Source organism: Mytilus galloprovincialis, chromosome 8, assembly GCF_965363235.1.
Source record: "Mytilus galloprovincialis chromosome 8, xbMytGall1.hap1.1, whole genome shotgun sequence".
NCBI classification, from domain to species: Eukaryota; Metazoa; Mollusca; class Bivalvia; order Mytilida; family Mytilidae; genus Mytilus; species Mytilus galloprovincialis.
In genome coordinates this window covers 26,872,337-26,893,589 of record NC_134845.1, presented here as the reverse complement: position 1 = coordinate 26,893,589, position 21,253 = coordinate 26,872,337, and the positions used below count along the sequence as shown (strand labels likewise).

The 21,253-nt window shown below is 32.9% G+C and overlaps 1 protein-coding gene and 1 long non-coding RNA gene across 2 annotated transcripts in view; both read right to left on the bottom strand.

Moving 5' to 3' along the window:
- Positions 1-1,364: 1,364 nt before the first annotated feature.
- LOC143085441 (uncharacterized) overlaps positions 1,365-21,253 on the bottom strand; it is a 53,429-nt gene continuing 33,540 nt past the window's right edge. The window contains exons 5-8 of the mRNA XM_076261785.1: positions 17,583-17,790; positions 16,499-16,585; positions 3,558-3,668; positions 1,365-2,410 (exon numbers count right to left, since the gene is read on the bottom strand). Coding sequence (XP_076117900.1) covers positions 2,138-2,410; positions 3,558-3,668; positions 16,499-16,585; positions 17,583-17,790 — 679 coding nt within the window. The 3' untranslated portion in view covers positions 1,365-2,137. The remainder of the gene's footprint in view (positions 2,411-3,557; positions 3,669-16,498; positions 16,586-17,582; positions 17,791-21,253) is intronic.
- On the bottom strand, positions 10,142-13,994 carry LOC143085439 (uncharacterized). Its single transcript, XR_012981337.1, has 3 exons — positions 13,840-13,994; positions 11,190-11,335; positions 10,142-10,411 (listed from the first exon to the last, which is right to left on the bottom strand). It is a non-coding gene; the product is annotated as an uncharacterized LOC143085439 (long non-coding RNA).

The following is a 21,253-nucleotide window of genomic DNA, read 5'->3' as shown; positions in this document are numbered from 1 at the left end:
TAGTATTCTTTTATTCGTCTTTATGAATATTACTTTTACTGTTTTATCTTTTTTTGGTGATATCCATTTGACGTGACTTGGTACTTTTACATCCCGTCATTGTGTTATTGTGCTATGGTAAATTTTTGTATTTCATTTTTGTTTATGGGATTTGTCTCTATGCCATTTTGTGTTTCTTTTTTCATATTTGTTTGTTTTTGTAAGATTACAACACAATGTTGTCTGTTATACACCTGTTTTGACAGTTTTACCTATTATGTTTGTTTGTTTTGTTAACGCATCGTGGTCTATATAATAGAATGGTATGCAACTGTCATAAAAGTAAGAGGTTTAGCTAGCTATAACATCAGGTTTAATCCACAATTTTCTACATAAGAAAATGTCTTTACAAGTTAGGAAAATGACAGTTGTTTTCCAATCTTTCGATATTGTTCTGACTTTACCTTTTGTTCCAGCTGGTATTTGAAGAATACAGTTAATTTTACTCAACCATTAGCTTTTTTTGTTGCAAGATAGTGTGTTTTTGTAATATGTATCTCATTGATATCTTTTTGTACAAATTACCTGAAACTTAAAATGCAATTTGTTGATTTTGTTCTTAAAAATTTCAGTCGTTTCACACAAGGACTATGTATTTTAAGTCATTTATAAAATGCCTGACAAAGTTATGCAGTTTATAAATATCCTGAAAATTCATTCATTTTACAAAGTGCCTAAATTTAGAAAAAATCTGTAACATATTCTTTCTGTTTGACGTCATTATGCATCACTGGATTTTTTCATAACGTACAGAGTTAGAAATTTCTGGAGAAAAAAAAGCTAGAAAATTAGACGTCATGATTTAAAGTCACAAGAAACCTCAAATTAAAAAAAAAATGCATATGTTTTTATAACTCAATGGATAGTTTTCATTATAAAACTTATGTACATATACTTTTTTATGAAGAAAATTCTTTAATTTGTTCATATTTAGAAGAAGTTTACTTTATTTTAATTGCAATCTTCCAGGAAGCAATTCCCCGACATATTTTCCGTATGCAAAGTTACCTCAGTGTGACCCATCTCGTAAAAATCTGGTGATCGCAATACGCATGGACGTCCTTAAAATAAACTATAATTATCTGATTGTTAAAAACGTGCTCAATATCCATGCTTTTTTGTTGTTTGTTGACAAACAGGTAACAATCGTTAAACTTCGGCTTCAAAACACGAACTTTAATACCTGCCATATTTTCACAACAACACTGACCGATTAAAAAAAAACATTGACGATTAATATGAAATTTATGCGAAAAATATGATAAAATCGTGCACAAAAGACTAAGTTTATGATGTTTGTATGCATTGGTTCAAGAATTGGAATAACATTATTTTTTACCGGTCACTCGTTTATTATTTTTATTTAAAAGACAATCAAAAACTGTTCTTACACGTTGATATTTAACAAAATCAACAAGTGGGGGAAAGTAGGTAATATAATAAATGTCAAATGCAGAAAGTGTAAAACAAGGAAGACATGCTATAATAGATAACAAAGTATGTTTGGGGAAACAAGTGTTTAGACGTTTATTTATTAGTTAGAACATATAGGTCAATAATAATACATATGTTTTAAAGCACAGCATACGTCTTTTGGCTTGCCACATTCGTCTAAGGAAAGAAAACTGCTATGCCTAAATCTAGTTTGAATACTTTTTTTTTTTTTTTTTTTTTTTTTTACATGTGTGCACTTTCTCCATCTTTAAACCATTTGAAACAAGAATGTGTCCATAGTACACGGATGCCCCACTCGCACTATTATTTTCCATGTTCAGTGGACCGTAAAATTGGGGTCAAAACTTTATTTTGGTATTTTAATTAGAAGGATCATATCATAGGGAACATGTGTACTAAGTTTCAAGTTGATTGGACTTCAACTTCATCAAAAACTACCTCGACCAAAAACTTTAACCTGAAGCGGAACAAACGGACGCACAGACGAACGAACGGACGGACAGACGGACGGTCGGACGAACGGAAGAACCAGACCAGAAAACATAATGCCCCTCTACTATCGCAGGTGGGGCATAAAAACAACCATATATCACATATGTATTATCAACATTCTTTAAGTAACGTTATTAATGCATAAATATAACTACATGGGCCTAGCATAGCCTTTGTGCATGACTGGTCCACCTTCATGAAGAAATACTACGGGCCAAACGGTCATACCAACTCGATCTCCCTTTTTTGTGTAGTGGTTGTATAAATTAACGTCAAATCTATCTCCTTGTTCTGCCCATTTGAGCACTATTGGTGGATCGGATGATCGCATCAGCCAAATATATTCAACACATTTTTCGGTGTACTTGACTACCTCTGGATACATCTTATATAGTTGGAATTCCTTAAATGATTCCTTATATTTCTAAAAATAAATAAATTACGATAACAGTAATAATATGCACTATCAAGCTCTATACATAAATACAGCAGATTTACGCCGTAATTAATTAATTAATTAAATTAAATTAATTAAAAAGAAATGATGCAACTAACCAACTACTTTTAAGAAAAATATCTTCCAGGATACCTATTCCCTAAATAAATCAATGAGTCTTATAAAACAAATATTCGACATGTTTTGCATTGGTTTTGTCTCCAGTACGGCCAGTTTAGACGAAGGAAGACTTATACTTAGTTAATTTGTTTCACTCTCAGCTCATAAGGAAGAAATGCGAGATAATTCAGCTCATAAGGAAGGAATGCAAAATATATACTGAATGATTTTTCCAATGAATAGACACCAAGAATTTCAATGCAATAATGGTCACTATCATCTTTCAGGATAACCGAGATAGAGAAATACATCAACAAATATTTTCAGTCACGACAAGCAGGCGTTGTTTTATTATACATTATGCCGTATTTCGTTTCGATGGTAACAAGAGTTTTTGTCATCGATAATCTTTTCCATGTATCAACATAGTATTTCTTGTAGAATTTCTATGAAGCATAAAATGAGAGACCAAATACTTGTTGAATGATAAAATATTAGTACTGAAATCTTCCAAAAATAAGTATACTATGCTTTGCAATATATTTGAAGTATCTCAATGTGAAACACTAATTCTTTAAAGAAATGGTTGATATTTCTAAGATCTTCCAGACAATTATATGATGTCAACCACCCGCACATGATCTTACCCTTTCTATATCGTTAAAAAGTATTGTCTAAAATGTATTCCAATGTGTTTCCTTCCCATTTATAGTTCATAATGAATGAGGACTGAGGCATAAGCTTATAATACATGTTTTTATTATCTACTGGTTCATGCCATTAATTTACATATATCAATTGCAGTGAAGAAGCATTAACTGAAGAATATGATGAAGAACATGTTGACTGAATATGACATTCAAGAAAACATGTACAATTGATAGAACAAAAAGTGCCACCTCGGCGCCAAGTTATCAGAACGATTCAGTGGTCTTTCAGGCAATGTGAACCAAAAATAGCAATGGTCAAACATGTATATATTATTCAAATCTACTTATTTATGAAAAAAACTTGCCTGAACTATAGAAGAAATAGGCTCGTAGCAATGTGCTCGTCGCATAGTCACTATTTGCCTTTCCAAATCGGTTACAATGTTTTGCTTATCATTAAATTCCTTATCCGTCATCTGAAAATGAAAAAAAAAAAAAAAAGATATATGAAAATAATGTTTATTTGTAGATGGTCTCTTATGTGCTTTCCTTTTAATTTTAACCAGATGCTCCACAGGGCGCAGCTTTATAAGACCGCAAGGTCGAACTCTGAACAGTTGGGGCAAGTATGGACACAACATTTAAGCTTGATACAGCTCTGAATTTGGATTGTGATTAAATCGTTGACACAACATAGGTTTCTGACACAGAATGAATGTGGTCTAAGAACTTAAACTTAAAAACTTAAAAATTTTAAATTGGACATTTACCTATTATGGTCCAATATCCAAAATCTAAATACATAGTTAGATTCAGCATATCATAGAACCCCAAGAATTCAATTTTTGATGAAATAAAATAATGTTCAATTTTAGACCCTTTAGACCTCAATGTGGACCAATTTGATAACCAGGCCCAAATATTAAAAATCTAAATACATAGTTAGATTCAGCATATTGAAGAACCCAATATATTCCATTTTTGTTGAAATCATACAAAGTTTATTTCTGACCCTTTGGACCTTAATGTAGACCAATTTGAAAACGGGACAATACTGTGCAATTGAATATTTCTTGCTATTGCGCCAAATTGTGCAATTGAAAATTTCTTGCTATTGCGCAATACTGTGCAATTAGATATTTCTTGCTATTGTGCAATACTGTGCAATTGAAGATTTCTTGCTATTGCGCAATACTGTGCAATTGAAGATTTCTTGCTATTGCACAATACTGTGCTATTGAAGATTTCTTGCTATTGCGCAATACTGTGCAATTGAAAATTTCTTGCTATTGCACAATACTGTGCAATTGTGCAATTGAAGATTTTTTGCTATTGCGGAATACTGTACAATTGAAAATTTCTTGCTATTGCACAATACTTAATATAATAATGTTGGACCCTGATTAGGACCAACTTGAAAACTGGGCCCATAATCAAAAATCTAAGTACATGTTTAGATTCAGCATATCAAAGAACCCCAAGAATTCAATTTTTGTTAAAATCAAGCTAGTAAGTTTAATTTTGGACCCTTTGGACCTTTATGTAGACCAATTTGAAAACAGGACCAAAAATTAAGAATCTGAATACACGGTTAGATTTGGCATATCAAAGAACCCCAATAATTCATTTTTGAAATTTTTCCTAATTCGTTGGGACCAAAACTCCCAAATTCAATCCAAACCTTCCTTTTGTGGTCATAAACCTTGTGTTAAAATTCATAGATTTCTGTTTACTTATACTAAAGTTATTGTGCGAAAACCAAGAAAAATGCTTATTTGGGTCCTTTTTGGCCCTATAATTTCTAAACTAATGGGACCAAAACACCCAAAATCAATCCCAACCTTCCTTTTATGGTCATAAACTATGTGTTTAAATTTCATAGATTTCTATTTACTTTTACTAAAGTTAGAATGCGAAAACCAAATGTCTTCGGACGACGACGACGACGACGACGACGCCAACGTGATACCAATATACGACCAAAAAATTTCAATTTTTGCGGTCGTATAAAAACTGAAGAAAAGACTGCTATCTCCTTATTAAGGTAAAATATTATAGGTCAAAGTACGGTCTCCAACACGAATAATTTCATAAAATCAGTTCACTTAATATTTCTAGAGAAGAATGATTTACTCTAAATATCTTTGATTTGAAAACAAATGGCATCAGAATACAAATAAAAAAAAAGTTTTTTATATTGTAGTGTGTTTGAAATAATGATAAATATTGGGAACGAGTTGGTAGAAAAGCGAGTTTGCTAAGGTACAATTGATATATATCCACATCGACACCGTGCGAATATAGTGGCACTATTTCATTCTGGATTTGTAAAACTTTTTGATATGTAAAGTTCTTGATTTGCAACTTGTTGTTTTGAAAAAATTGCATGTTAAAAATTAAGTAATTGAATTTTAAAAATTAAGAAATGTATAATAATTATGGCGGTTATTTCTTTCGGCATTTTAAGGGCTCAAAATATAGATATTGTGTAATTTTCAAGATTGACATAGCAGGATATAAAACCATGATTATCGTGAGAAGAAATATAATGGAAAGTTCTTTAAATCTAATCATTTAGTAAGAAGTTGTATGTTTTACAGCTCCTTTCAATCAAATCAATCTGAAGAATCCGAGTTCTGCCGATTAAATTGTAAACAATAGACGATAGAGTTTTTGAAAGAAGATATAAACTTCAGGTTAGTAGCATAATGCCATATGATGAAAAGCGATTTTGTCCAAACAACCCATATATGCATCCGCTAATAGTGATACTGTTCATGAATATGTTTAAAAAGAATTAAATCGTATATAAAATTTAAAAGAATTTCGGCATTGTCGATTTTTCATTGACCTAAGAGTTTGAATATACCTTTTGTATCTTCCGCCTCTCTTTTAAAATACTTTCTGATCGAAGGAAGTATGCCAGTAGTTTCGATTGCACTGGTTGTTGTGAAAGTATTATAACACAAACATTTATTCTAGAAAAATATGACATGTATATGTTCCAGACCGTATGAGTATTTGGACCGTACGCGTACGGTCTGGACCGTATGCGTACATTTTCAAAATACGCATACGGTCGGACCGTACGCGTACGGTCTGACTAATATTAAGAAGTTGGTCACGTTTATCAGATACAAATGTATATAACAGATCAACATAACTTATATCTCAAATTAATGTAAAAATTACAATAGTAATTGAAATAAAAAAAAATTATATTATAACTATTTAAAATCAAAGCGCTGTAAGCGCTGAAGGCAGTTAACCAAAAACCAAGGCAACCGTAATTATGAAAACTGTGGCAATGTTGCCTCAACATTAAACATTCATATATAGTACATTCATGTTTATCTAATGATTTATTTATTAAGGCAAATAGTTTATATGTTATCAAGGTTTCAAAAGCAATGCATATATCAATGTATATTTTTTATGGTGAGTCTGCAGTGGTACAAGTTCCCAATGATTGCATTTTATTCTACTTGGTAGTTAACCTTGGTTTAATTTGACTGCTAGATTTAGTTCAATTTGACTTAGTATGAACATGTAATAGTATGAATGGACTGGTTTCCCTGGAAAGAAAACTGAGTTTGTGTTCCATAGTACAAAAGTTATGAGACACGAATCAGACAAATGTTCACTACAACAGGGATCAAAGGTGAGGTCTGACTGACTTGCCCATAGTAAATGTAAATGATTTGTTATTTTAACCCATACATATGAATATATATAATTTAGGGGTGGGGATCTCAACGGTTTTCAAGTTCTCAAACAGGTAGGGGTAGGCAGAGGATTTAGGGGGCAGGGGGCCTGGACCCCCTTTTTGGGAAAAAATTTGGTTGCTTATATAGGGAATCACTGAAGCGTGACTGGAGCGGGACCCTCTTAGGTCAGTCAGTGGGCCCCACTTATGAAAATTTCTGGATCCGCCACTGGGGGTACGGTGACCCTAGGGACTTCCCCATCATTTCATTTTATTTGTTATATTGTCCCATACATGAATATATATGGTTTAGGGATGGGGATCTCATTGGTTTCCAAGTTCTCAAACAGGAAGGGTAGGGTGACACAAGGGACTGCCCCTATATTTCATTTAATTAGTTATATTGATCCATACATGAATATATATTGTTTTGTGAGGGGAACTCGACCGTTTCCAAGTTCTCAAACAGGAGGGTTGGGATGACCACAATGACTTCCCTTATATTTCATTTGATTTGTTATATTGTCCCATACATGAGTATATATGGTTTAGGGGTAAGGATCTTGACCATTTCCAAGTTCTCAACAGGAGAGTGAACAGTGACCTCAGGGACTCCCCTATCTTTCATCTGATTTGTTATATTGTCCCTAGGTTGGTCCCCTCCGTAAAACATTCAGTATGCCTTCGGAATATACAAATATTAACGGTCGGTATGAGCTAATGATGGCCTTGAACTTGAACGTTTCGGTTCCCGGTTTGACGACGTCCTCATACGGTACCAGTTGAAATGGCGTTAAACGTCAGTCTACTGAAGTAATTTCTTGATCAGTTTGTGGAAACATCCCAAACTCATTAATTCTTGATTTCATAATAGGGGGAAACATAATTATATTAAAGCAAAGGCTTTTTATCGGGCATCGGCAAAATAGCAAATATCATATTTGACCAGCTCTGATTAATATAACCCGGCAGAGACATATAATACAATATTAATTAAATAATTGCATGTATTATATGTCTGTGATATAACTGAGCTAATTAATATAGAAATATAGTGCATCATCATAAATTTGATAAAAAAAAATATATATACAAATATAGACAACCGCATAGCTCCAAAAAATATTGCTTTTGAAATAATAGCTAGCTATTTGAATTGTTTACCATATCTTTAAATAAAATAGTTTTCAACTTGACTTCCGCTTACCAGGGACTTACTATTCAAACGGGACTTGTCTCTATTAGTTTTCATTAATTTTAATTAATTTATTATCATGTATACATAATGATAAAATGTCCCTCTGCTAACTTAATATATTCTATTTTTCCAGCGCCGGCAAAATGACACTAAATTAATGGTGCCGGTAAAATAGCCATTTCTATAGAAATAGGCTATTTTGCCGGTTTGAACTAAGATATTTCACACAGTGCCGGCAAAATAGTAACTGCCTTTTATTTAACAACAAAGAAATATAGATTACATGTCGACTGCTTTCCTCATTCAATAATTTTCGTGAAATGTACGAGCTTATCATAGATAGCCGATAGAGCAACAATATAATTTATAGGTCAATAAATGAAGGAGGACAGGAAGGGTCCTGATCCCGAAACCCGGGCTTAAAAACACGAAATCCCGAGGTCCCGAATTTAAATAAATTAAAATCCCGACATCCCGAAATTCGGAAAAGAAATCCCGGATCCCGAAATCCTGAGCTTAAAAAAAACGACCCCGATAAGCCCTCCTATCCCTTCCTCTTAAATCTCATAAAGGCTGAAAACAAAACTTTATTGGTGGTACACCATCAGGCTTTTGTTTGATATACAACGCGATACCAATATACAACCAAATCTTTTTCAATTTTTGCGGTCGTATAAAAATTCAAATTAGACATATACCTACATTAGCATTAGGGTCCAGTATCCAAAATCTAAATGTTTGGGTAGATTCAGCATTTTAAACCACCAACAAAACATATATTTTTTTAACTAATTTTTTACCCTTCGGACCTTAATATGAGCCAATTTGAAAACCATGACAGGCCAAAAATCAAAATTCCAAGTACACTGTTAGATCCAGCATATCAAAGAAACTAACAAAATTCATTTTATGTTGAAACTAAACAAAACTATATTTTGGACCTAAAATGACTTTTGTCATTTCGGGGCCTTTTATAACTGACAATGCATTATGAGCATTATTCCTTGTTGAAGGCTGTACAGTAACCAATAGTTGTTGATTTCTGTGATTTCTCTTGTGGAGAGTTGTCTCATCTGCAATTATACCACATCATCTTTTTTACATTCAGTGTGGATGAAATTCCAAAAGGACTCGTACAGTTTCATTTTGGACCTTTTGAACCTTAATATGGACCAATTTTAAAAATTAGACACAAAATGAAAATTCTGAATACACAGTTATATCCAGCATATCAACCAAACCAACAAATTCAATATTTGTAGTAATCAAACAAAATTAAAATTAGGATCTAAAATTAGCTCAATATGGACCAAATTCAAACAGGACTAAACAAGAATGTGTCCCCAGTACATGGATGCCCCACTCGCACTATCATTTTCTATGTTCAGTGGACCGTGAAATTGGGATCAAAACTCTAATTTGACATTAAAATTAGAAAGATCATATCATATGGAACATATATACTAAGTTTCAGGTTGATTGGACTTCAACTTCATCAAAAACTACCTCGACCAAAAACTTTAACCTGAAACTGGACAGACGAACAAACAAACGAACGCACACACCAGAAAACATAATGCCCCTCTACTATCGTAGGTGGGGCATAAAAATTAGAAATAGTGTGTACACTGTTAGTTTTGGCTAATCAAAGAGACAAAATAATATTTTTTTAATGAATTCAAACAAAGTTTTTTTTATTTTGGACCCTTAAGACCTCAATGTTGACCAATGTAAAAGCAGGACCCAAAAATCAAAATAGCAATATAGTTTGATTCAGCATACAAAAAGACCCCACAATTTCAAGACTTTGAATTAAACCCCATTGAAACAATACCGTTTGTATAAATTGCTTTATTCTTAAAATACATTCTACTTTTGCCCAAACAAACAAGAGACTATATTGGACTAATGTCAACAACAGGGCACTATTAATCCATATTTTCTGTCAAATAAACATTATAGAAGATATACAATCAATTTATGAAATAATAAATTGTAGAAAAGTAGAGACAATAACCTCTTTTTGGGCAGCAATAAACTCAGTAAACAAATATAGATTTTAATTCTTAAATTCATTATTTTTTAGAAATACATTTATGGAACACAACCGGATCTGTTCTACGAAAAAAATAACAATTTTATCCCAGTGTTTTAGTTCATATTTTGACAAAATCCATCCATGTATCTGCAAATAACAAAATTTTGCACAAATTCTGACACCTCAGGTTGTATTGTCTGACTTCACATTACTCTTTTGTTCATTACTTCACACTTTGGTAGTTTTAAACCATCAGTTCACTTGTTTATCATTTTTCCTGAAAGAAAAAAGTACATATTATTGTACATGTATATAATAAATGTTTATGTACAATGTATGTAAAACAAAAAATTATGCATACATCATGTCCATTAATGTGGCATGGAAAAAAATCCCCTTCTAGTTTTTATACATTTTGTATATATCTCTTCTTGTTATATGTCATGGTATTTTCTGATATTTTTAATGCAGCAATTAAAAAAAAAAATGCTGACTTGTGATTAAGCTCAGAAACACTGATGATGAATTAAGACACTTGCAAGTGAATAATTCAACCTCATTGAATCCCTATTCATGTGATCTTCAATTAAACCCTTAGCTAGAAATGGATTATGCATGGTTGATGTGTGTTAGGCTATTAATCAGTTATTAGAAAAGAATGTCAACATTGAAAGTGAAATAAAGGTAAATCATTAGATTGACTGATTCGATCCACAAAAAAATCAGTCTTGTACAGGTAAAATCGAAAACTAGCTTATTTTTTTAACTTACAAGTTTATACATGTATATAAATACTTGTACATACTTGTATATATCAGTTAGACTGAAATGGGTGATCTTAAATCACTGATTCAAGTAACATTTTGTCCAGAAATGTTGGAAGTAAGAGTTGTCTTTCTTTAATAATCACCAATTTTAAAAGTACTAGTAGTATAAATAAAACACTAGACTAAGTGATTTAATTTTATTGTACTTTAAATATACTGTACAATATTTATGAACCAGGGACTAATTATGTTCATATATGAAATCCCATTTAGTTTATTTAAAATCACCTCAGTAAATAGTTTCTGGTGTTTTCTTTCATTATCAGGTATGGAATGTCAGACCTTTTTACTAGGGTCATCCCTCTGACATACATGTAAGAAAGCTAGTCCTACTGTACCTAGGCCCTCTCCTGTCAAATACTGGTAGACCATTTCTGAAAGACAATTCAACTATAAACATTGATTTCAAAAACTCAGATAACACAAATTCAAATTGAGGTCAATAAATAGTCTTTAATCAAAGCAAGTTTTAGACCCATGGAATATAAACAAATTTCAAGACCGGCTTTCTTTCAAATTCCCTCATGAGATTTGTTGACCTGAATTTTCATACTCTATTATAATAATAGAGTATAATAGAGTATGAAAATTCAGGTCAACAAATTTATTTATTTATATAAACAATGATATTTAAAACAGATATTCAATTGATTTAAAAGGATGTTTAAGCTTAAACAATATAGTTAGTACTATAAGATTAAAACACTTGTGACAATATACATTGTTAAAGGAGGATGACCATTATCAGGATTCTCACTACAGATTTTTTTTTACATGGCGAGTCAAGCAGTGGCGGATCCAGAACTTTTCATAAGTGAGGGGGGGGGGGGGGAGGGGGGCGCTGACGGATTTTGACAAGCTTTAAATGCATGATATTTTCTATGTTTTAAATCATATTAATGTTAAAGTTGAGGTCTATTTCTGTATATATACATGTATTATTGTATTATTGTCAGTGGCGGATCCAGAACTTTTCATAAGGGGGGGCCCACTGACTGAACTAAAGGGGGTGCCCACTCCAGTCATGCTTTAGTGATTCCCTATATATAAATCAACAAAATTTCTCACGAAAGTGGTGCCCCACAGGACCGCCCCCTGGAACCGCCTATGATTGTACACTTTAATGAGATATGTCTCATTGGCTGTCATACCACATGTTGTTTTAACAAAGATAAATTACATTGAATTAAAAAGGCCAAAAATTTAACTGACAGAAAAATGTAAACAATTACAAACCATGAATGTACATGTTCGAAGGGTATACATATTTTGCATTGCAAAAGTCTGCCTTGAGTCACAAGCCCAATGTCTGAGTTTGGTACATGTAAATTAAAAATAGATACAAATTTAGTAAAATAATTTTTGAGGGTCTCAAGAAGGAAAAATGTGGAAATTTCTGGTGGCTTTGCTGAAAGCATTCATTCTCAGATCTGCAGTGACATCACAACATGTAACTGACCAATCAATGATTAGCATGTGTGTTATCTAAACAATGTTGAGAGGTGATGCGGATAAGAATCCATTAGATTTTCCATAGACTTCAATGCAAATTAATTTAATTGATATATATTGACACCAGTTGAATCTAGTAATTTTACCCACTTGTGCCCCACTGTTTTAGGGTTTGTATGACCAATGATTTATTGTCTGACATTTTGAGGGTCACACAAAGTTTGTGATACATTGCCGAAAGGCTTCAAAGCAAAAAAAAAATATAAAATGCTTTCAATACCTTATAATTATTTGGACTAACAACAAGTGTCATCGGATACAGACAGCCTGAGAACCTTTACTAAATTTATCAATAAGTTTTTTTTATCTTAGGCTTGTACATTTGTACTTCTTTCCAAAATTTCACTTGATGTAGCTGTGTATGCCTCTATATAAATATGACACCCAGTCCCAGGGCTCACCCCCCTTTTTTTTGGAGGGGGGTCTACCATAACATAACGAATCCGGGTCCACCATAAACCCAGGTCTTTGAGTTGTAGACATGTTTTGAGGATCACCAGTGATCACTAGCTGCTTCTCAAATTGCTTCTGTGTAGGTACCTACGCCTTTTTGAGCCACGGTTACTTCCTATTATTGGGTATACGGGGATGTGCCAAAAATATGGGTAATAATTTTGCGAGATTTTATATAAAAATGACCCTCCTTTTAAATGACATCCTATATTAAAATGCATTTACGTTTGATAACTGTATATTGATTTGGAGTATGATCTACACACAAATCCAACAATCCATGCGTATATATAACAATAAAATATTTGTGCACCAAACGATGTCAATTCATATATAAAAACTTAAGGGTAGCTGGTATATTTATGAATTATGAGTGATGATGAGTTAGTGCTTATATAAGCATGGGTCATATTTTAAGTATTGTATATATAAGTATAGGTCATTCTTTCTTTAATATTTATATAACTATAGGTACTGAATTTCAGAGAATGTTATATTAAAATGGGTACGTTTTTTGAGGCACAAATGGCACACCCCTACCAAAAAAATATCGAAGTTACCCCCCCCCCCCCCGTGTTTTGAGCACCCTGCCCCAGGTTTCACATCACAAAAACACAACTTGTACAAATCTTTCTTTGTAAAAATAGAGGAAATTACTGATTGTTTTCGTAAATGCCGTCAAAAAAATGAGCAGCACGTTTATATTTTACTTAGAAATCTTGCAAAGTTGTTTTTAACAAATTTTTGGGCTAAAGTTGCGAGTTTGACACAAAAAGAAGGGCCTCGCGGCCACTCCAAAAGCTTGCCCATCTGTGGGCGATTAATAATTGTTCAAAAAAATTATACCACACGAATCGGGTGAGTTTTGGCTATCTTACTTTCAAGATGGGCAACTTAAAATTACTCCACTCACCTGTATCGTGGCTTTCTGTAACCCACTACCATCTTCGAAGCGGCAAAGAGGAACAACAATGCGTACCTGCGCATGCTCGAGATCGTTCATTTCAAATAGTAAAATTAGCCCATACCGGACGGTATTGTCAAGAATTTCAATAACGGCCGGGAAACAGACTATATTGTCCCATACATGAATATGTATGGTTTAGGGATGGGGATCTCGACCATTTTTAAATTCTAAAACAGGAGGGGTGGGGTGACCCCTAGCGACTCTTCCTAGATTTCATTTGATTTTTCATATTGTCACAAACATGAATATATATGGTTAAGGGGTGTGGATCTCGACCGTCCTGGATCTGCCCCTCATATGGTTTAGGGTTGGGGAGCTCGACCGTTTCCAAGTTATCAAACAGGAGGGGGTAGAGTGTCCCAAAGAATGCCACCTATATATCATATGATGTACTTACATTAAGGTATATATAATATAGTTGCATTATTTGTGAAAATAAAGAATGAAACTTTCAGCTACTTTAATTGACCCTTCAAAATTGCCCTGAGAAAAAACAAATAACCCCTCGAAATTGCAGTAATATGTTTACACTTTAAAAGCATCTCACATGCATTATCATCATTTATCATTTATAAAGAAAATTTAGACTGTGACCATGAACATGTATATTGTTAGATATATACTGTTCCCAGCTGTCACGTTTTATTGGATTTTTAAATTAAAATTTGTCAAAAAGTAATTTTGAGTTTCTGAATAAAATATTTTTCTGCTTTTTCTTTCTTTTGGTTTACAATACTAGTGTTTATATTCATTTACCATGCATAGATGTATTTTTTCACCTGCTTGGATTTATTTTGTAAATGATCGCCAAACCCGGAATTACCCTTATCCGCTTCCGGAATAGGAACCGATTTAGTAAAATTTTGTCTTCACGGCCGCCATTGTTATGTGTTTACAATGTTGTTTTTGTCAATCAGATACGATTTTACTCGAATTTATATTTGTCGGCGATTTTCTGTATAAAGCTAGCGGTTGAACAAAATGAACATCGCCGTCATGAATAATAATGATAAAAATAGGTTTTTAGCTCGTTTAATTGGAGACTTTGATGGTGAAAAGGTTTGCAAAGTAATTTCTTATTTTCTTTCAAATGTAAGGTGACTACGTCGGGCGTAGCTAGAAACCAACTATCCTAGTCGAAATTCCGCTTGCAAAAGTGGAAGGTCGCGGACCTCGGACCACCGCTAATTTGCACACCTGCCTCCAAATTGAAAAGCTACGAAAATTTCTTTTTCTAATTTGAAATTGCCGCCTACAGCATGAACAGTTGAACTTATTATATAATAGACTACTGACGTAGTTGTACTACGTATTGATGACAAACCATATTCCTACGACTTTTGTTATTTGGGAAATCTAAACTGCTTGTCTTAAGAGATTTTCGGCGATTAAATATTTCATACAATTGTTCTTTGACATCTTAGCTAAAAGCACAAGTCATAATGAACTACACAAGGATTCTTAATAAGCACTACTTCCTATGTGTAACTTTAAAACTTTTGGATAAATCGACGATCATTTAAGGTTTTTCTGGTCATTTTTTTTTGTAATCCAGAATAAAAAGTATTAAAAAAGTGTTCAATTAGTTATATATAACATAGTAGCCAGCTAGATAATAACAATGGCAAGTATCTCAGCATTTATTGGGTAGAACACAAATCTAGGGTGCTCGCATAATGCAGCTTAACTGCATAAAAATCACGTTTATTTAATCTGTTAATCTCCTGTATTTAGCATGTCAGTAATTCATAAATTGAAGCCAAGTATGCTCATTGAAATTGAAGTTATCGGAAGTAAACTTAGAGTGGGAGGACAATCGTTTTAGAATATTTAGGAACGTGCATGAACAAATTATGTTACTATAAAAAAAAATATGACGTTCTTTGTGGAAGTCAGTGTCACCTTGAGTACCAAAATAGGATTCACGGATATACAAATAAACACACATTTAATTTCAATTGTTCGCTTAATCATTTTATCCATATACATGTAATCATAACAATTTGTATAACTAAAAATAAAGATTTTGTTAAATGTTTGTTTAAATTTAACCCATAAGATCCCAAAACATCAGCTGGACCGTACGCGTATACTCATACGGTCCGACCGTACGCGTATGGTCGGACCGTACGAGTATACGTATACGGTCCGGACCGTACGCGTACGGTCCAAATACTCATATGGACTGGAACATATACACCACGTTTGATTGGATAATGTCTCACTCTGTCGTCAATCTGCCACACGTGTCCGGGGTATTTTAAATGTTTAATTTTTGGTATTTCATGAGTATTGCAATCATCGTAATGTGTTAGAGGCGTTCAAAGATCAAATTAGATTTTACCCTAGATACTTTAAATTACAGTATATTTGACTGTAAACAATTAGATAAAGAATTTAAAAACTCGAACATTTAATTCGATTTTCATCAGTGATGCATAAATAGATTTAACTTGTTATCCATCGATTAGAGATTGCACCGCATACCCTGCTATAAAGAAGGTTGACGATAAAGGTCATGGAAATAATTTCACAACACACACAAAACATATATTTTCATTATTCCTTTTGATAAAAACATCATATACTTATGTTTGTATCATACCGGTGTTGCACCACAAGGCCTCATAATTTTAGTGATGATGGATACATTCTGTTCTTTCTCGACCTTGATGCAGAATGTGTATATAGTCTGAAAATAGAAATATAATAATGAGTATTGTGGTCAATTGAACAAAATGATCTTCAATTTCATATAATAATTCAAACTATTACTTATGTGAGTCGCATATTCTTAAGATAGATAAGATAAAGACGTTGATGACAATAAGCACAATAATGCTATTATAGCACATTTAAAATACAACACTGTCATGTTTAAACAACATGAAGTTTATAATAATATAGCCTATAGTTATATAAAACAGCAGAGAACATTATTAACAATATGAACGCTTTGTTAATGAAAAAAGAAAACATATTTATATAACTACGTGAATTGTTTGTCAGATCCTGCTCCTCGTCTTGTTGCTTACAACAGTACAAATACGGTGATCAATGTACAACTACTGCGGTAGGAAAGCTTTGTAAGGTGGAGATCTATGCAACATGAAGGGGTGCAAATTTAGACGGTTTCTGGAAAATGTATATAAGATGGATTGGGACAGTCATTTTGCATCGCCACATACCACCTAGGAACCCTTTACAGAGTTTATCAAGTGTTTTTGAACGTTTAGAGAGCATGGCATTATATTTGACTTATTTCACACGTCAATCAGACGCCCCACTTTTGACTGCCGAAACAGGAAATCATACTCAAATAAGTCCCAGGGGTTTGAGTCAAATGTACACATACATTATATACATTTGTGTAATTCATAGGCGGAGGGCATGGGGACACCCTTAAACAGTAAATAAGTGTAGAAGATTCTAAAATCCGTACCACCTGTCCATGATTACATGAGAATTGGACGACAATCTCAAAGTTGACCTAAAGTTGCTATTTGGATATTTTTATTTTTTTTTCGTTTTGAAACTTTTTCGTACGCATCTTCTTAACAGCAGTAGCCAATACTGACAAAAGACTGACATTTACAAGTCTGATGTGTCAAAATATCTTTTATTAGTTGCAAATTCAGTTGACATTTTGTTCTAACGTAAGTATTGTATAATGTAGCTCATTAAAATACCTTAATAATATCCATTAAAATAAAAATAGCTTCTTCTTCATTCCTTGAACTTTGTCTCTTAGCTGACAAAACTTCAAGTGCATTTGTCCACTCTTCATCATACACATTGTGAAAATATTCTGCAATTTTTGTAGGTCTGTTTTTATCACTTAGATCTGTGAAATTTGGGTTTCCTTCAGTTAACTGTTTACTTGCAAACCCACTAAGTCTAAAAAAAACCAACATTTCTTCATCTTTCATATATGACAAGGTTTCAAACGTTCAAAACGAAACAATTCAGTAAACAACAAATGATAATAAAGGTAACTTTGGAAATGCCTATCAAGTTACTTGCACCTTATATACAGTTTGATTAAAGGAGTAGGTTCGGTAATGACCGATTTTGGCCTCAAATTTCAGGTCCATCTGACGAAAGATTTTGACCACTTTTTAAACACTTAAGTGTCTATTTTATTTGAATTAATTAGTTTATGTGAAAGATTTTAACAGATTTAGTCATTAAAAACGATCCGATTCAAGCTCAAATATGAAAAATCTACCTAATATGCCGAAAAATGTCACTTTTCAGATGGTTTTTGGTAAAAATGAAAGTGGCCGCATCCGTGTTCCTCCTCAACCTTTATATATGTTATGTATTATCATAAAATACAACTTACATTTCAATATTAAGGATGAACATGAAAGCGGCCACTTTCGTTTTACACGAAAACCGTCTAAAATTTAACTAAAATGCTAGAATTATGAGGATTTCAGTAATTTAGCATGACTTAATGGTGCTAGTACCGGATATATGTGCATTTTATTGTCAAAAACAGCCAAAATTTATGTAGCAGAAGCATTCTACTGTCCAATAAATAACTTAAAGGTTTACATTTTAACAATTTTGTAAAACTGCTATATTTTGGGGCCAAAAAGGGGTCTTACTGAACCTACTCCTTTCTTTTTTCACAAAAATGTGGTCTCTTCATGCGTTATTTTTATGGCGCGGAATCTGGGTCATAGTTACCGATTTAAGCATATGCTAATTAAGAAATAATTCATGGAAGCTTCCATGAATTATTTCGATTCTAATAGGACAAATACGATCATTAAAAAACTGAAGCGATGATGGGTATACCGTGTGTGTGGCTGTTCTATTTTACCCACTGTTCGATAAATGTAAAACAAATCTAATAAACCTGCATTAATGATTTCTTAACTAACCGCTAGAAAAAATGTGATTACTTTTTTTACTTCTCAGTAAACCCAACATTTGCAATTTTAGATTTGCATTTTTTTATCGTAAGCTACCGTCAAATTCCCTGTTGACATGTTGTAACCAAGGAGCCGCCATGTTGACTTGCTGAAATCAGTAAATGTGCGAATATTGCAATAGAACAGAAAACAAGCAACACCTACCTCAATACTTTATGTTAATGCAATTGTATCCGAGTTTAGAAGGTAAACGCAATACACCTTATCGCTATTTGTCCGCCATTGCTGGAAATCACACAGGTTCCCGTAAAATTTTGACGTCATAAAACAAAATGTCTGACGCCACAATGGAAAAGTGATTGTTGTTGACGTCAAAAGTTCAAGCGGACGGGTCAGCCGGGAATAGCGATAAGGTGTATAGAAAAACCTTCAGCTTTGACGTTTTCATTCGTATGACGTCATGTTTTGAAATGACGTTAATGCGCAAAAATCATTACTGGAATTTCGCGGAATTTTGATTTGTTTTGTTTTTGTCCATTTTTCCGTTCTCTAATGTGTAAATTCTTTTTGTTATGCATCAGAATCAGAATAAATGTTCTGTAGGGTTTTATTCAATTGTAATTGTTAACACAGCGAAATCCACAACCGTTTACACATAGGTTACGATACATGTGGATTTACGTGGGAGGCATATTTAAACAGCCATTTGTGTACATCTTTGAGTCTGCGCTAAGTATAGATATATCGAGAATTTTATCACGGTGTTGTTTACAAAGCGAAAGAAGCACGTCATATTAGAATTTGATTTTAGCGTTACCATAAATCATTTAAGCATACCCTATATTGAGTTGAGCATACTACGCTAGAATCAATATAGCATATGGTGCTTAAATGATTTTAGCATATGCTTAGTTCGATATTTATGACCCTGATTCCGTGTCATATATTCGTGTCTTCGACAGATGAAATCTACATGAAAATACAACAGCCGATATACAAGTATACAAAAGAATAATTTCTTAATCAGAAAGCAGATTAAGTTCACTGTATAGAAATAACAGAATGTGGTTTGCTCGCCATTAAGACCGCTATACGTCCAAAAACGTCTAATAACTAACTTTCTTTTTAATAACTTTACAAACAATTGATATGCACCGATTTTCGAACTTGTCCGAGATATCTCCGATATAAACATTTGAAACATATTTGATAAAACTTTGGCGAAAATTGTACATATGAGAAATGAGAGCGCTAACAGTAAAATTTTCCATAAAGTTAATATTCCATTACTCTTTTAAAATAGTTGATCGACACCGATTTTCAAACTCATTGGAACATTTCTGATATAAATCAATGATTCAAGTTTACAAAAATCTAAAAGAATTCGAGTACTACAAAGACAGAACGCCCGGTAATTCTATGGCCTCGAAAACGCATTGCACGGAGAAAAAACACTATTCAATCGAGAAAATACCCGCCTGATTGATGGTAAAAAAAAATCAACAAATACAAATATGACAAACAACAACAAAAGCAAACCACTGAATAACAGGCTGCTCCTGACTTTGCAGAGGTGGCAAGGTTAAACATGTATGCAAGGGACAGTGAGGTCACAATACAAAAAATGAACAAACTAAAAAAACCGGTTGCAAATGTAATCTCATAAGATAACCAGATGCTCCGCAGGGCGTAGCTTTATACGACCGCAGAGGTTGAACCCTGAACGGTTGGGGCAAGTATGGACACAACATTCAAGCTGGATTCAGCTCTAAATTTGGATTGTGATTAAATAGTTGACACAGCATAGGTTTCTGACACAGAATGAATGTGTTCTAATGAACTTAAATTTTTTGTTTTCTCTTAGAGCAATTCACTATGCTGTTGAATATTAATCCTCTCAAAAAAATGTTTGAAGAAATTTTCTTTTTTATTTATGAAATTTCAAATGAGAAAAATTGAACCCAATTTTTTTAATCACATCCCCCTTTCCCTTATTCCAAAACTAATCTCAATTAAAATTTCTAATGGAGTTTGCAACAATAACTACTCATTTTAATACATCATAAAATATTAAGATGTAAAAAAACTGCTTGTTATCACTGAATGGTAAAGATTATTTTAATTTATCAGTTGGTAGTAAAAAGTGAATATACATTGTATATTGTATATAACAAAGATTTAAGTTGATTCTGGACAAAGAAAGATAACTCCAATTAAAAAAAAATCTTGCTATTGCACAATATTTTGCAATTAGATATTTCTTGCTTACTATTCTGGACAAAGAAAGATAACTCTAATTAAAAAAAATTTGCTATTTCACAATATTGTGCAATTAGATATTTCTTGCCATTGCGCAATACTGTGCAATTGAAAAGACTTGCTATTGCACAATACTTAATATAATAATTTTAGATCCTGATTTGGACCAACTTGAAAACTGGGCCCATAATAAAAAATCTAAGTACATTTTTGGATTC